Source organism: Carassius auratus, chromosome 22, assembly GCF_003368295.1.
Source record: "Carassius auratus strain Wakin chromosome 22, ASM336829v1, whole genome shotgun sequence".
NCBI classification, from domain to species: domain Eukaryota; kingdom Metazoa; phylum Chordata; class Actinopteri; order Cypriniformes; family Cyprinidae; genus Carassius; species Carassius auratus.
Genome location: NC_039264.1, coordinates 5,929,405 through 5,945,959, shown reverse-complemented (window position 1 = coordinate 5,945,959; position 16,555 = coordinate 5,929,405). Strand labels below are relative to the sequence as shown.

General features: G+C 38.3%; 3 protein-coding genes across 4 annotated transcripts; 2 read left to right on the top strand and 1 right to left on the bottom strand.

Annotated features, from left to right (window-relative positions):
• Positions 1-2,090: 2,090 nt before the first annotated feature.
• On the top strand, positions 2,091-13,233 carry LOC113039505 (CD48 antigen-like). Of its 2 annotated transcripts, none has more exons than XM_026197397.1 (6): positions 2,091-2,681; positions 9,591-9,914; positions 10,231-10,527; positions 10,942-11,054; positions 12,793-12,814; positions 12,935-13,233. In XM_026197397.1, exons 1-6 carry the CDS (start codon positions 2,633-2,635, stop codon positions 12,940-12,942), a joined length of 813 nt encoding a protein of 270 aa, XP_026053182.1. In that variant the 5' UTR covers positions 2,091-2,632; the 3' UTR covers positions 12,943-13,233. The 2 variants fall into 2 exon arrangements, with proteins under 2 accessions (XP_026053182.1, XP_026053181.1); XM_026197396.1 differs by having other exon boundaries at positions 12,793-12,851.
• Positions 2,778-5,819, top strand: LOC113039504 (uncharacterized). Its single transcript, XM_026197394.1, has 4 exons — positions 2,778-2,970; positions 3,701-3,895; positions 3,987-4,066; positions 4,557-5,819. Exons 1-4 carry the CDS (start codon positions 2,941-2,943, stop codon positions 5,524-5,526), a joined length of 1,275 nt encoding a protein of 424 aa, XP_026053179.1. The 5' UTR covers positions 2,778-2,940; the 3' UTR covers positions 5,527-5,819.
• LOC113039503 (uncharacterized) lies at positions 5,918-8,092 on the bottom strand. The gene is made up of 3 exons (XM_026197393.1): positions 7,391-8,092; positions 7,081-7,198; positions 5,918-6,809 (listed from the first exon to the last, which is right to left on the bottom strand). The coding sequence occupies exons 1-3, from the start codon at positions 7,978-7,980 to the stop codon at positions 6,084-6,086; spliced, it is 1,434 nt and encodes a 477-aa protein (XP_026053178.1). The 5' UTR covers positions 7,981-8,092; the 3' UTR covers positions 5,918-6,083.
• Positions 13,234-16,555: the final 3,322 nt, after the last annotated feature.

Here is a 16,555-nt window from a genome sequence, read left to right as displayed (position 1 = left end):
GAATAAATTCGTTTGTTTTGAGCTCGACACTGTACGCGCTGATCGGAGGCGGTGATTTCAGATAGGCAGCCACAAATATTTCATTTTCACACAAACAGTTCAAAAACATCTTAATTTAGCTCTTGGTGTGTTCTAATTGGTTGATTGTGTGATATCGCTGTAATAATTTATTTTTAAAAGCTTTAAAACAGGAATAAATTCGTTTTCTCTGAGCTCTTTACTCCAGACGCTCGTGATCACAGCGGTGATTCATCTCTCCTATTTCTCACGTATCTCTGGCCAGAAATAATTTATCCATGAGCCCTGAACCGGTAATAATCAGATATGTTGGTTTAGCTTGTCAGTGTGAATTAAATCTAAGTATTTGTTTTTAACCGATTTAAAAGTGAAAGTAAAAGTCCGGGAACTGAACCTGTAGGGGCGCTATTTCTCTCAGACAATGGAAGTCTGAAGCACATATACTCAAACAGAGGGACAGAGTGAGATGAGATGTCTGACAGTTTTTTAATTTTCTGTTATCCATACAGTGTTGTAAAGTCGTGAAACTATGCATATTTCCTCAGAATGACTTTTTCATCTGTATGAAAAAATTCTTTGACGTGTTTGGAAGCTGCAATTTAAAAATACAATAATGATTCCCTTTGTAAGGTCATTTAAAAAAATCACCACGGCAAAACCATTCAAGCTATCCAAAATCCATTCACAATTTAAGTTCCTATCAGAAATACTGATGTGTGTTCAGAGTTTTGTGAAATTCTAAGTATGTTATTTGCCTCAAAATCACCTGAGAAGTATTCCAGTTTGACATGATGCCACGCCAACAATTTTTTAGATATCAATATCCCCCTTGCAGATTTATATCGGCTGTGTTTTAACATTATTCTGATGAAGTTTGAAGCAAATCGAGTAATAATAAGATGCTGAATTCAAATCATTTTGAAAATGACACACTTCCTTCTGCCAGTTGGTGGCGCTATAACTTTGACTCCTAATAGTCACATATATGCGATCGACATCATACAACCAATAATCTGATGAAGTTTGATTAAAATCAGGAAATGTATGTGGATGGTATTAGACACTTCCTGTTTCTCATTTCTCGCCATAATTCAACGCCTCGCCACGAGCAAACCGTTTGAGATATCAAAAATCCCCTGGCAATTTTTCATCCCCAGTGTCTTGAGATCATGTTGACCGAGTTTGGCGGCAATCGAGAAAAAAACCTATGACAAGTATTTCAAATTCCAGAGCATGCGCTTTTTACATAACTCTAAATAGCTGACTTCCTGTTGGGTGGAGCCTATGACATGCAATACGCAAGTTTTTCGGCACGATGAGATCTATATGTGTACTGAGTTTCATATGAATATGTGCAAGTATGTGTGAGCTATACATCAACATTTCTGACTGTGTTCCAGGGGGCGCCATAGAGCCCCTGTGCCACGCCCGGGTCCCAGCCTCTGCAGGCTCCTAAAGGCCACAGATTCCAAAGTGTGCGCAAATTTTCAAGAGTTTTTGAGTATGTTAAGGACCCCAAAAGCCCCCACAACTTTGACGAAAAATTTGAATACTAAACCCTAAATAGCCAACTTCCTGTTGGGCGGAGCCTATGATATGCAATACAAAAGTTGTTTGGATTGATGAGATTTATATGTGTACCGAGTTTCATACGTCTACGAGCAAGAATGTATGATATATGGCCCTCCATATTCCAGGGGGCGCTGTAGAGCCCCTGTGCCACGCCCGTGTATCAGTCTCTGCCCGGCCCTAATGGCCGCAGGTTCCAATCTGTGTGCCAATTTTCAAGACTTTTTAAGCACGTTAAGGGCCCCAAAAGCCCCCGAGACGTTGGAAAAAAATAATAATAATAATAATAATAATAATAATAATAATAATAATAAAAAATAATCCTAAGGAAAACAATAGGCCTCTCGCCCTTTGGGCTTGAGCCCTAATAACAAATAATCCTAAGGAAAACAATAGGGCTCTCGCCCTCCAGGCTTGAGCCCTAATGACATTACTTTTGGCTCATTTACCTTATCTTGAGAGCCACGTAAGTAAAAAAAAAAAAAAAAATTGGCTCATCTTACTCCACTCTCCCCTATCAAGATATTTGTTCTATTGTAAAGTTCGGTTTTATTGTGATGTGATGTCATGATTATGACAGGGCCTGGTTTCACAGACATGTTTTAGGATTGGGCCAGGATTATAACCTGGATTAGGCTGTCAGTTCAATTAGGAATGATGTGGTGACAACAGCTGTGCAGAGGGGACCCAATTAGTTTTTTTTTTCTTTTTTTTGTCATGGGGCCCAAAATTCCTGGCACCGCCCCTGGCTGGTCTTAATTTCTTTAAACACCGTGCACCAGACTTTAGTCTCGAGACTGAAAACACTAATTGAGCTCAAATGACATTCATAACCGACCTGACAGTAGTGTTTCCCGGCTTCACAGAATGAACCTGCTCGCGCGTGGAACTAAAAGTATTTTCTTGCAGAACGACCCAGTCTGGATAACAATTGGCTAAAACGACTGTCAATCAAACTCATAAAGAATAATGCAATTCAGTGAGCCGCTAGTGATTCATTGTTACGGTGTGATCATCGAGACCAGAACGTTGTTCTTGTAGGACTATGACGGACAAAGCTGTTTTCCTTTGCTTTTGTCTGTTGCTCAAGAAAGGTAAATAGCACTAGCCTTTTTTGTTTTGTTTTGTTTAGCTTGTTCTTAATAGGCTATATGCACACTCACTTCCGCATTCCAAGTCGGCCAGCCAGGTTACATCCGGCGTCGACGGCGCACATAGCGTCAATAACAACTATGGCATTTTTCACTCGGTCCCTTCAAGATGTCCCAAAGGTAACGGTCAACGACGTGAGTCGAATCATACAAAAGTTATGTCACACTTCGACAACCAAGAAAGAGAAGGGCTTCAAATTGTATGTGTCAAGCTACATCCACAATTTTGAAGGTAAGATCTGGACGTGTTCTGTGTTTACATGCCCATAGCATGCATGCTATCTAGTGCTAGCGCAGCAGGTGCAGCGTAGGCTATGTTTACTATTATGTGTCAATCACAGCCAATTTTCCTAACGCCTTTGTCAATGTCAGTTTCAAACAAGGATTCAAGCACAGGAGAGGTAACGATTAGGGCTGAGTGCTACAGATCTATGAGGAAAAGCCAAAAGCCTCACAGCTTAAGCGTAAGAGAAAGTTATACTGCAGGTTCAGCGCAGATTGGTTCATGGTTCATGGTTCATGAGACAGGTTACGTTTGGCAGATCAAAGTTTCTGTGAATCATTGCATCTAATAATGCTAAAGGTTATTTTAAAGACAAATTTCATTTACCATACCATAAATAACACTGGTGTGTTGGAATATTTATCGATATTTAAATATGTACGCTAATCACTGGGATTCACAGAAACTGAGTTCCGTTTTGTCACTGCATTGACACACGTTCTGTGTCCACTGTTGGGGATGATGAGTAAAGTGAGATAAATAATAATATAAATAATATTGTGGCTACAATTTTAGCTCATACAAATTGTTTAGTAGTTATTAATTGTTTTAGTAGTTAATAATTATATGTCGATGGTTCAAATTTGTTTGTTTTGTTAAACATTCTCACTGTACTCATGTATTCTCTTTTTAAAAAACTGCACTTTTATTCTATTATAACAGATTTGTGTATTTTCAGATTGTGCTTGGGGATGCCCGTCCTGTGCAGCTACAAAGCTGCCAGTGTACCTGTGTGGCAGGTACAGCTGTGTGTAATCATGTGGCAGCACTGTTGTACCAGACTGCACATTATTGCCAGCTTAGCATCACCTCTGTTCCCCCAACACACAGCTGCACAGAGACTGAACAGAAGTGGCATAAGCCAAGATCCATGGTAACTAATGTTTTTAACAGGGTACTTTTCTACTTAATTTTCTATTTATGGATGTTTGTGTTTATTGAAAACCTTTTTTGTTCAAATGCAGGGTGTTAAACCTGGTCTTGTAAATGACATGGTGATTCTTTCAGCCAGACCCAAGGAACGAAAACTGATGGAAGGCATTAGGTTAGTATTATTTTTATTATCATTAAAGGAACACTCCACTGTTTTTTCATATTAAACTATGTTATTCCCTTAACTAAGATGAGTTGATGCATACCTCTCTCGTCTCAGTGCGTGCACTTAATTGCTCTGGATAACTATAATGGATAACTATAATGTATGGCAGAATAGCACTTGGGAACACTACTATATTTGCACTTGGGAGCACTTTGACTCGGCGCAGTAATATCATCACTCCTAAAAGGATATTTCTGTGGATATTACTGCGCCGAGTCAAAGTGCTCTCAAGTGCAGATATAGTAGTAATGCATTTTCTGTAGTAATCAGTGAGACCTCAGATAAAGTAATAATCTCATCATATGATACATTGTATGTTTAAATAAATAAAGCTTTTTTTTTTGTTATTTTGTTCATTCAACTTATATGTAACTTACTTTATGGCTCATTTTAAAAAATTAAATAAAAAAAAAACATTATTTTGTTTTTTCCATAGGAGCAACTTGTATAAGGGTGTCAGTTCAGCTCTGCCTGAACTTTCCACACTCAGGGTGGATGAAGTCTACCATGATGTTCCAAGTGATGTGGCTCCACTGATAACAACTATGGCTATGGACATTAATGTTCCTCTGGTTGACTCTGCATTTGGAAAAGTGCAAGAAGGAAGTGTGTTATCCTATCATATGCCAGCAAAAAGAGTTCCAAAAACCTGTCCCCACACAGATGCTCCTTCTCCCCCACAGCTGCCACTTCAGGGTTACAGGCTGGGACCCGCTACCTGCTCTTTTGTCTGCACTGAACATCAGCAGCACCACATGATGTCCCTGGAAACAACATTAGAGAACGCACACAAAATTGCCAACAGCACAAAAGAGCAGAGTTCCTGCATCGAGTGGCACCAACTGAGGCGGCCCCGCATCACCTCCTCCAAGTTCAGAGAGGTATGTCACACCAGGGCACAGAGCTCTGCTGAAAATCTTGCCAAAAGACTTCTGAGACCTAGCCATCAGACTGCCGACATGAGGAGGGGGCTTGACATGGAACCTGCAGCAGTAGAGGAGTACTGCAGAGTAAGGGAGGTTAACCACTATCCCTGCGGCTTTCTTATCCACCCTGATGCACCCTGGATGGGGTCATCACCTGATGGCATTGTGTACGATCCAAAGGGGCAGACAGTGTTTGGCCTTGTTGAAATTAAATGCCCCAATGTTGCAAGCTATGTTGACTGCCCATATATTAAGATCAGTGAGGGCACACACACATTAAGGAAATCTCATTCCTACTTTTGGCAAATCCAGGGCCAGATGTTGATTTCTGGTTTAGACTGGTGTGACTTTGTTGTCTACACACAGGAGGACATGTTTATTCAGAGGATTCCCAGAGACAATGAAATCACAAAAACAATGAAAGTAAAAATTGATTTTTTTTATTTTTATTGTTACCTCTTTGCTTCCCTAAATAATTAGATTCTGATTGCCTGTCACACTTCTTTATAGAGTGCTGTTAATTTCTCTTTTCTCCATTTCTCTTACTGGCAGTAACTCTTATTAGTTCAATCCATTTCAAAATATTTGTACATATATATTGATTCAAGTTTTTATATTTTTTCTTAATTGTATTACTATGTTTCTTGTTGTATTAATACTAATCTATTATTAAATTACATGTTACATGTTCTTCCGATTAATTTTTTTGATAATTGGTTACCTAAAAATAGTATTTTATAACTGTTGTTTGTAAATTGGGAGCCCTAAATAAATGTTATTCAGTAAATAATTCACTGTGCATGAAAGTATTATTCTTATATTACAGATGGCTTAAAAGCATTGGTGAGGTAAAGTACATATAACATGCAAATAATTCAGTAGTTCTTTATTCAAAGAGTATGTGCAATGTACAGCAGTGCATACATAACATTAATTATAAAATTCAATTTATACAAAGTAATTTACAAAGGTACATTTAAAGAAAGTAGTTATACAAATGGTCATAGGTTATTAATTTTTATTTTTTTCTACTGCTGCTACACTGGCTTCTTTGCCCAAGCCTTTACAAGAGGCCCGTTTTCATAGTTCGTCAGAAGACATGCAACAGTATACAGCTGATTAATGTTGCCAAAAAGCCGAAGTGGAATCTCTGTGTCAAAGAACTTGTGTTCCTTAACACGCCGTATGAGGCGCTCAACATGCACCCTGAGGCGTGCAATTGCTTGGGTCTCCCTGACCTCACAGGCAGACATCTGGGATCTTCCAGAGAGAAATGCTGGCCTATAAATCTTGCAAGGTACAAGGTCATCAACCAGAAAACCTCGGTCGACCATGATGGCCATTCCAGGTCTCAAAAGGGAGAGAATTCCAGACTCACGCGTGATCTGTTTGTCACTGATGGAACCAGCGTACAGTTGAGAAATAAATGTGACCGCCCCATGAGGAGCCACTCCAAGCAGCCCTTTGAGAGTACAGTGGGACTTGTATGCTGAGAACATTTCACTTTGGAGAAGAGGTGATGAAGGGCACTGGCACCTTAGCTCCTTAAACTCAGCTGGCAGATGTGCCCTTATTTTCTCCTCTGGTATCCAGATCCTCACAGACCCTAGCACAGTGTACAGAAAGTTGCTCCATGTTGTAATGATCCGACTGACTGTGGACTGGTGGACTCCATACCGGTCAGCAAGATCACGCTGTTTTGAACCCAGTGCCAGGTAATTGAGAAACATGAACATCTCATCAATGGGCTGCAGGAAACGAGTCTGTTAAAAAGAAAAACAATTTGCGTTATGTTTCTCTCAACCTCTATTAGCCCTGATCTTTGTTAAAGGGATAGTTCACTTCAAAATGAAAATCATATACTCAGTGAATTTCTTTCTTTCTTCAAAATATCTTCCTTTGTGTTCAGCAGAAGAAAGAAATTCATACAGGTTTGAAACAACTTGAGGGTGAGTATATGATGACAGAATTTTAATTTTGAAGTGAACTATCCCTTTAAGTTTTATTGTATGGGCCATGTAAATAACTACTTACTACAGTGGAACTTGGCTCTGTAAAGGTGCCTCTCTGTGCTTGTGTCACACTGACCATATTTGGCAGTGATGGCTCTATTAAGGCCCAGAATCTCATCAGCAGGTCATAGGATGCAAATCTAAATAAATACAATTCAGATATAATCATTTAAATATTATATCAGTGTATACTATGATATTACTTGGAAGCATTTCAAATATACAACTCTGTTAGCCTTCCTCTCTCCCTCTCTCTCTCTCACACACACACACACACAACTATATCTGTTGTTGCAAAAGTAACGTTACTACAGAACAATCTGATATCTTACCTTGTGAAAAAACGTATGTCCTTGTCTGAGGCAGCAAAACGATGAATTCCAAAGCGCTGATTCATTGTCAGCTTCTCGACGTGTTCCCTCAGCTTGAGAATCTCATCTCTGAGAGACATGTTGTCATCAAGGGCTAAATCAACAACTGCAGGATCTGAAGCCGAAGCGTAGTCGTGGTCCATAGGGATATCAGCTTTCTCGCCTGCGTCGCCGTCATCCTCCGTCATCGGAGGCGGACGCTCTCTCCTCTCCCACACCCCCGGTCGTGAAGTGGGAAGGGTGAAATTGTTCCACTCAAACAGTGCTGGGACAGCTCCCTTGTTTAATAGCCGCCTCCCAGTCTCTGATAAGGGCTCACGAACATCATCCTTGTTAAAATGTCGGCTACATACTCGGGTATGGGGAGTAACTGTGAATTTGTCCCTCCGGATAGCTACAAGCCATTTTCGCCTGATTTCCGCGTCAGATGGAAATGTATGAAAACTAAGTAAACTGTTGTACTTGCTCGAAGCTTGACACAGAGGCACACAACAATGCTCGGCTGTACTATAGATGGTTCGCTGAAATTTGAACGTTTTCTTACTAGTCATATTGTAGTTGCTGTTATATCGCTTTGTAAACAATCGCCTCAGCGCGAGCGGAAATGGCTTAGCAGGCTGAGATTTTAGCGGAAGTACGTCATCACCTCCGTGTGCATATAGCCTATTGTGTTCTTTTAGCAGAAGCTCTATGAACTACATGTATAAGGCTGGAGCCGTACCATATCGTCTACATAGCCCCCAAATCTTATAAGTCTATGGTTGGCTAGTTCGAGGTCGCATCGGTAATTTATGTTCAACACATGGATGTTTAGCTTTTTAGTTTTTTGAAGCCCCAGACTTGTCTTCAAAACTTGTTTGTTTGAAATATGTTCTGTTTTGTTGTTGCTGTGAGTTCTTGATAGGATACAGGCTGCGTCGCGGAGTGGGTTTGCCGCGTGTTGATTTTCGTCTTCTCGCCTGTACACCTGCGGCCGCGCATAACAGGTATCAGGCGAGGTTTAACCACAGCAGCCGCGGCCCCGGGGAAGAGTGAAGCGGAACACTCAACAAACCCGCTCCACGTCTGCCACGCTCGCAGTGTGTCCCAGGCGTGCGTCGGTTCAAAACGGAAGTTGTTGGGCATTCAGAGGAATTTAGAATTTGATCGAGCGTGGAGCGATTTCACCAGAGTGGGATGAAATAGATGAGTGGGGAGCGGAATTGACAAATACATATAGGCCTACACGCATGCTTCCTCAAACAAATTGGTGATTTGAATCAGTGCAGAAATCCTTCGCAATGTGTGTGATTGTATTTGATAGATGTCTGTGAATTTTAGGGTAACAAATGAATTCAGAAGATGCCTTACTCATGTATGCTGACATATAGTGCTAGGTAGTTATCTGACACATATATTTGTTCAATAATTTACTTCATATTATTGTAATTAATTGTAATTATTGATATAATTATTGTGTGGGGGAGTTGTCTTCAATTTAATTCAGTTGATTGACCAGTTCTCTATTGAGAAATATTTAAATAGACATTTAGCCAATGTTTTTTAAGATGTTTATGGAGTGTATTCAAATCTGACTTTTTAAAGATGCCAGGAAAATCTTATGTGTGCTTGGTTAGATTTCACTTTCAGCATAATAATGGTTGTGATAAATTCTGACTTCCAGTCATATTCTTACCTCCGTCTTTAAGACTGGTACCAGATTGTTCCCTTCACTATTTACTAATTTGCTTGCCAAGGTGTTTGCACCTTATTTTTAACATAAGCACGGTGTGGCCATTTGGAAATTGAATGTGTTATGGTTTCCAGTGTCTTTTGCTTCCAGTTATTTCAGCTGTACAAAAACTGTCCATTATGCAGTTTAATACTGCATTTGTTATCATATTATTTTAGTTTATTATCATAATCACAAACACTCTTTTGGTGTTTTTTTTTTAATACAGTTATTTACACTTGTGGCTAATGAATCACAGTTCACACACATTAACAGAAAATAGCAAATGCTTCTTCTGTGTTGCAAAATGAGGTGGATAGATTGGCTAATGGAAACAACTGCCTGTTCTTGATTCAGTTCATAATGTTGATAAAGAAATCTATATTTAATATCTTGCTATTTGTATTCCTGTTATATAACAGAGCCAAATATTTTCTAAATATGTTTCAGGTGTTATTGGTGATACAGATGAAGTGAAGTCAGTGTCAGTGACTGAAGGAGATTCTGTCTCTCTAAACACTGATGTTAAAGTACAGAGAGAGGAGCAGATTCTGTGGATGTTTGGACCTCAAAACACTCGTATTGCTGATATCCACAGACAGAACATTTATATAGATGCCACTAATACAATATTTGGAGACAGACTCCAGATGGACAATCAAACTGGATCTCTGACCGTCAGAAACATCAGATGTGAACACACTGGACTTTATAAACTACAGATCATCAGCAGCAGAGGAACAGAAGAGAAGTTGTTTAATATTTCTATTTATGGTAAGTTGACGATGCATACCAACATCATATTCATGTCTTGGCATCTTGTTGTCCTAACTCTTCATTACTTTTAGTTTATGTCGAGATGCTATAAGTGCAAATGAAGTTAGATGTTATTTACACAGTTTTATGTTTTTTTTGCACATTGCATCCATATAAAACAAATAGCACTTTGCGTTAAGCATAAAAAGTGATTCCTATGTAGTGATACATTCTAGTGTAAATAAATCTATTACACAAATTGTATCATGGTTACAATCTGGGGGAGTTTGCAATAGCCAACAGAGCATCATTTAATGTTCATATCTCTGTCCAGCACGTCTGCCTGCTCCTGTCATCACCAGAGACTCTTCACAATGTTCTTCAGGATCATCCACATCCAATTGTTCACTGTTGTGTTCAGTTGTGAATGTGAGTGCTGTGACTCTCTCCTGGTACAAAGGAAACAGTTTATTGTCCAGCATCAGTGTGTCTGATCTCAGCATCAGTCTCTCTCTACCTCTGGAGGTGGAATATCAGGAGAACAACATCTACAGCTGTGTGATCAACAATCCCATCACAAACCAGACTCAACACAACATTAACATCACTCAACTCTGTCAGCCATGTGCAGGTATTAATTAGTCTTCTATCTTCTAATTGTAAATGAGTCAGGCCTTGGTATCACAGACAGGGCTTAGATTAGACAAGGATTAGGTCATATCTTGGTTAAGACATTTTAGTATCTTTCATAAGCTTGCCATTTATTATTATTATTTCTGTATTATAAGATATAATACAGCCCATATGAAATTGTTCTGTTTTGTGTGGCATCAATTCTACTTGGATCCTATTTGGATAACTTTGATCCTACAGTATATGCTACTTTATTCCTAAATTTAGAGAAAAAAAAAAAAACTTTTAGAAGACATTCATGTTTATAGGTTTACATTTTTATAACCCATCCTGGAAAATGAATGAAATCTTTTTCTATTTTCATATATATATATATATAACAATTTTTTTTTTCTTTTTTTGTGTATTACAGGACTGGATAACCGTTCGAAACACATGATGCCAAAAGCCCTTATAGCCATTATAACAATTATAGCAGTGCTGCTTGCGTGCATAGCTGCAGTTGTAGGTTTGAGGAAAAAGAAGGCAAGTCATTACAAAAATACATATGCTCAGTGTGCGATTTGTGAAAAAAACAGAGGGGGGGGTGTTTGAAACATTTTAATTCATAAAAATAAATAATGAGAACATTAACTAGATGATGTCATGTGCTAATTAGCATATTTATGACGTAAGTGCGTCGTATTGTATTGCATCCCTATGCTCACATACAGCAATTTAATTTAGCCATTTAATCTAATTCTCAATAAAACAGTTTTTATTACTATATTTTAATGTTTCTGTTGTCAGACAACGGAATGAATATTATAATGACTGAAACGCGGTCCATTAAGACTACATAACCAGCTCTCAAACATTAATCTGCACTAATGAAATAAAATACACATACGATAAAGTCGGTGGTTGGGCTGTTACTGATGTCGGCTATACTTGCTTGTAAAATAGAGTTAGAAGCAACAGAATATCTTTTTTTTTTTTTTTACTGAAAGTGCTGCTCTTCTCTGCGCTCGCTGAACACAGCAGTTGCAGAGAGAGAAGCTCGCGCTGGGAAAGAGAGACCTCTAGATTTGTCGCGAGTCGCTATTTTGGAAAAAAAGTTGCTAAATCTAGCGACAAAGTTGCCAAGTTGGCAACTCCACTGCCAAGCGGACTGGCTTCAATTGTCTCGCAAGTGTTGATGGGCTATTACTCGTGAGCTTAACCAATCAAATAGCGCCGTGGGCGGGGTATTGAGCAAGTCTGCAGAGTGGTGAATACAGGGCAGGGGGCAGGGTTTCATATTTTTTTTGAAGCACCCCTGGGCGCCGCCATTGGCTAGCGGACCCCCACCTGCTGTTAGCATTCCATTGACTCCCATTCATTTTGGCGTCACTTTGAAAGCGAATAACTTTACATCTGAGGCGTTTAAAGACTCCATTTGTCCATTCTTTATTTCTAAAGAAACACGAAAGTGTATAAAAGGCTCCATTACCTTGTATCTTACGTTATGGTCCCGTAGAAGCAGTTTTTGTAAAAAATAGGCTAACGATTGCGTCATAACCAGCGACTCTCTGTCGCACAGTAGAGAAATTACCGTATGGACAGGAGGAGAAGCTCGCAGGCAATCTTTTACTGTCTATGAGGCTATCGGGGGGACGTGGAGGCATGAAGTCGAGGGAGATAATTAATCAGAATACTTACCTTAATTTGCTCCTGTTCACACTCGCCTTTCTCTGCAAGATCCGGTGGGTGATTCAGATTTCTCTTGGCACAGCGATTAGAAGAATTACAGGTTGCTCACGTGACATTTACATCATCAAGCTCAGTTTGAGTCTGCGCAGTACGCCTGACCCCCAGGAAGTGCGTGCTTCTAATTGACTTCATTTTTCTCCATTGAATCCAATGGGATCGCTGTGTCCATTTCTTTTACTGTCTATGATACAGAGAGGATGAGCCAGCCAAAGTAGCGCATTTTAAAATAAAATTGACTTTAATCAGACCACGGATCCGTGATAGGTTTTGTGATCCGTCTCACCACTAGTGTAGTAGCACTGATCACTTTGAGGGGGGGGATAAATTTATCCCCACCGGGGATAAAAATAATTAAGCAGAGGCAGGGATACATTGACCAGAAAGGGGGAAATCCCACGCATCCCCCCCCGGCAAATCGCACCCTGCATATGCTTGAGCATATTTTGTTAACTTTAAAATGGTGATTTGTAATCAATTTGTAACCATTTTCTGTTTTTTTTTGTTTTGTTTTTTGTTTGGTTTTTATTAAAAGGTTTATGAATCGGGAAGAAGAGGTGATTTATGTTGATACAACATTCTGTGCATATCTGGGTAAAGAGAACAGTAAGACAACTGTGACTTTTCTGTAAACCCTCAGCCATTTTATTTTTAATTGTGATTCTGTTTTCTTGCAGGACAATAGTGCAACAGTTCACACAGTGTACACAAGCGTAAGGGAGAGTGGAGAGAAAAAAAATGTTATGTGTGGTTAGTGAAAAACTAAAATGTTAAATCACTTGAATAAGGCAAAAAAAACACATAAAGAACATTGGTTCCCGGGACTTTCACCATCAATTTAGACACATCAATCATAACTCCTTCAAAAACAGCTAGAAACCTTGGAGTTACAGTATGATTGATGATCAGCTGACTTTCTCAGACCACATTGCTAAAACTGTCCGATCCTGCAGATTTGCTTTATTCAACATCAAGATCAAGCCCTTTCTTTAGGAACACGCTGCACAACTCCTTGTTCAAGCTCTTGTTCTGTCCAGGCTGGACTATTGCAATGCCCTCTTGGCAGGTCTTCCAGCCAATTCTGTCAAACCTTTACAATTAATTCAGAACGCTGCAGCAAGATTAATTTTTAATGAGACAAAAAGAATACACGTCTCACCTCTGTTTATCAATTTGCACTGGCTTCCAATAGCTGCTCGCATAAAATTCAAGGCATTGATGTTTGCCTACAACACTACCACTGGCTCTGCACCCATTTACCTAAATGTGTTACTTCAGACTTATGTGCCCTCTAGAAGCTTGCGTTCTGCAAGTGAACGTCGCTTGATTGTGCCATGCCAAAGAAGCACAAAGTCACTTTTACTGACTTTTAAATTAAATGTTCCCTCTTGGTGGAATGACCTCCCCAACTCAATCCGAGTCCTTAGCCATCTTCAAGAATCGGCTTAAAACCTATCTCTTCCATCTTTATTTGACCCACTAACTTTAACACTCACTATTCTAATTCTATTCTTAAAAAAAAAAAAAAAAAAAAAAAATCTAACTACCTTTCTAATCTTTTTGTATTCTATCTATTTTCTTTTCATTTATTATGCAATTATAAAAAAAGACCTCTAACACTAGCTTGCTCTATTCTTTTTCAATCTATGTAATAAGTTTTAATTAATAAATTTTAATTTAATCTTTGAGTAAAGTGTGTGTGTGTGTATATACAGTCATGCCCACAAATATTGGCACCCTTGGCAAATATGATCAAAAAAGGCTGTGAAAATTCATCTGCATTGTTAATCCTTTTGATTTTTTTATTTAAAAAATTCACAAGAATGTATCCTTTCATTGGATAATAAGAATTTTAAACGGAGGGGAAATATCATTATGAAATTAATGTTTTTCTCAAATACTTGTTGGACACAATATATATATGTGTGTGTGTGTACAGTACAGTTATGTAACTTTTGTTATAACGCATTTTAATTTAATCTTTATTAAAATTTTTCATTTACCTGTATGTATGCACAGTGCAGTGCAGTGTTAATGTTCAAACTGTGTTTTTACAATGTTAAAGTGGCTGACAACAATAAATATTCTTAATAGGAATATAACTGACAAATTTTTTATCTGTATTTAATTCTTAGAGCTGTAGCTGAAAAGTTAGGCATATACTTCCCTGCTGAAATTTAATGTTGGTCATTATGGTGGAACTTAGAGAAATATTTTCTGAATGTTTAGGAAATTTTCAGTAAACCATTTCTTTCCCCTTGTAGAGTCATCAAGGATTCAGCTTATTCTTATTCTAAACAGCCATATAAAACAACAACAAAAAAATAATTTATTTGGTGCTTTTCAGATGTAACTAGGCATAGTTAGGCATCTTAAGGAGACTTCTGCGATTTCTCCTAAGAATTTGTCCATTCTCTGTTCTAACAACTGATCTTGGATTAGTTACTTGGATTACTTCTTCCAAAACAACAGCCTTCTTGTTCCAGCAGTTTGCATCTTCCACTCTCACAATGTCATTTTTTAATAACACTTTCAGCATTTTTGTTTGTTTGTCATAGCTTGTCTTTTGTCTCTTTTGGAGAGCTTTCTGTTTCTGCCTTACATTTGCACTGCCCATGTTTTCTCGTTTTGTGTTCATTCTGAAAGGAAACGTTCTTATCTTGCGATTCATTAAGAGCTCTGAAGGTGATGCAACCCCCAACTGCTCCCCAGGTGCTGCAGCATAAATAACTGCCCACTGCTCCGGGTGTGTGTTCACAGTGTGTGTGTGTGTGTGTGTGTGTGTTCACTGCTGTGTGTGAGCACTTTGGATGAGTTAAAGGCAAAGCGTGAATTCTGAGTATGGGTCACCATACTATGCTGAAAAATTTTTGTTCTAAGAATATTTCACAAAACGTTTTAGTGCTAAAATTAGCTCCTAAATCTGTGAAATGTTAGGAGTATACTGACATACTGTAAACGTTAAGCGTATACCTCCATACATAAAATGTTATTGCCAGTAATCTACCTTAGAATAGAAACATTTTAGAAACATTTGACGATAGTGAGCTTTTTAAAAGGTATCAGCTTTGGATTGGAGGTTATCCCAACTCCAAAGTTTTAATCAGAGGTGGAAAGAGTACAAAAATATTCTACTCAAGTAAAAGTAAAAAGTAGCTCATTTAAAATTTACTCAGAGTAAAAATTACTTAGTTACATTTTAACAGTGGGAGGGAGCCAAAAATGGGACAGGCCAAGGGTGTCAAACTCAGTTCCTGGAGGGCCACAGTCCTGCACAGTTTAGATATAACCCTAATTAAACACACCTGATCCAGCTAATCTAATCATTTAGGTTTATTTGAAAACTACATGATATGTGTGCTGGAGCAGGGTTAGAACTAAACTCTGCAGGGCTACGGCCCTCCAGGAACTGAGTTTGACAACCCTGGGATAGGCCTATTAATCTCAAACTAGTTGTTTTTAATTAAAGGAATCAGTTATTTAGAATAATAAAACATTTGGGCTGTTACCAGGCAAATCAGTATCAACAAACTCATCTTTTAATGCAGAGGAAATGCAGAAGATTCATTGGAAGTAGCATTTAGATGTATTACACTGTTTAGTGCAGGACAAGAATGCATTTAACCTGCAGTTACAAATGCACGAATATTGTTTTGATATACAAGACATAAAATGTTGAATACTCATTTGAAATGATAAGAAATTAATTATAAAAAAAAAAATAAAAAGCTCACTGTTAAAGTCACTGTTAATAAGTGAGTCACTGCGATTGAACCGAATCATTTAAACGGTTGATTCATTCAGGAACGAAACACTGTCACGTTGCTCAGAGACGCAAAACTGTGCTTTGGTGGCTGTGTTTGGAATTATTTTCTGTTGTAGAAATAGAGCTAAAAAAGGCAATATGGTGTCTAAAATGCAAGTCTCTTAATTAACTTGTTTACTGAACTGTTATATATTTGTATGTATATATTCATAATGATTTTTGGAGGAAAAGACGGCATTCTTTGTGTGATTCTGATTTAATATATGAAATTATATAAATATGTGAATTTTCTGCCCCTATATCTTCAATTTTGTGATCATTCTAAATGCATTTTAGGAGACTGAATCACACAGTGAAAGAAGGCACTATAAATGTGCGCGCACATCATTAAAACAAAAATTATGATATTATCGCAGACGATATACAGTCTTGTTCAAAATAATAGCAGTACAATGTGACTAACCAGAATAATCAAGGTTTTTCGTATATTTTTTTATTGCTACGTGGCAAACAAGTTACCAGTAGGTTCAGT

Excerpts from the sequence above, each read along its gene's own strand:
- LOC113039505 (XM_026197396.1), top strand. The coding sequence starts at position 2,633 with ATGACGGACAAAGCTGTTTTCCTTTGCTTTTGTCTGTTGCTCAAGAAA. Across the intron at positions 10,528-10,941 it reads ACTCTGTCAGCCATGTGCAG|GACTGGATAACCGTTCGAAA; the intron begins GTATTAATTAGT and ends TGTGTATTACAG. Across the intron at positions 11,055-12,792 it reads TAGGTTTGAGGAAAAAGAAG|GTTTATGAATCGGGAAGAAG; the intron begins GCAAGTCATTAC and ends TTTTATTAAAAG.
- LOC113039504 (XM_026197394.1), top strand. The coding sequence starts at position 2,941 with ATGTGTCAAGCTACATCCACAATTTTGAAG. Across the intron at positions 2,971-3,700 it reads CTACATCCACAATTTTGAAG|ATTGTGCTTGGGGATGCCCG; the intron begins GTAAGATCTGGA and ends GTGTATTTTCAG. Across the intron at positions 4,067-4,556 it reads AAACTGATGGAAGGCATTAG|GAGCAACTTGTATAAGGGTG; the intron begins GTTAGTATTATT and ends TTTTTTCCATAG.
- LOC113039503 (XM_026197393.1), bottom strand. The coding sequence starts at position 7,980 with ATGACTAGTAAGAAAACGTTCAAATTTCAGCGAACCATCTATAGTACA. Across the intron at positions 7,199-7,390 it reads GACATACGTTTTTTCACAAG|ATTTGCATCCTATGACCTGC; the intron begins GTAAGATATCAG and ends GTATTTATTTAG. Across the intron at positions 6,810-7,080 it reads CAGAGCCAAGTTCCACTGTA|ACTCGTTTCCTGCAGCCCAT; the intron begins GTAAGTAGTTAT and ends TCTTTTTAACAG.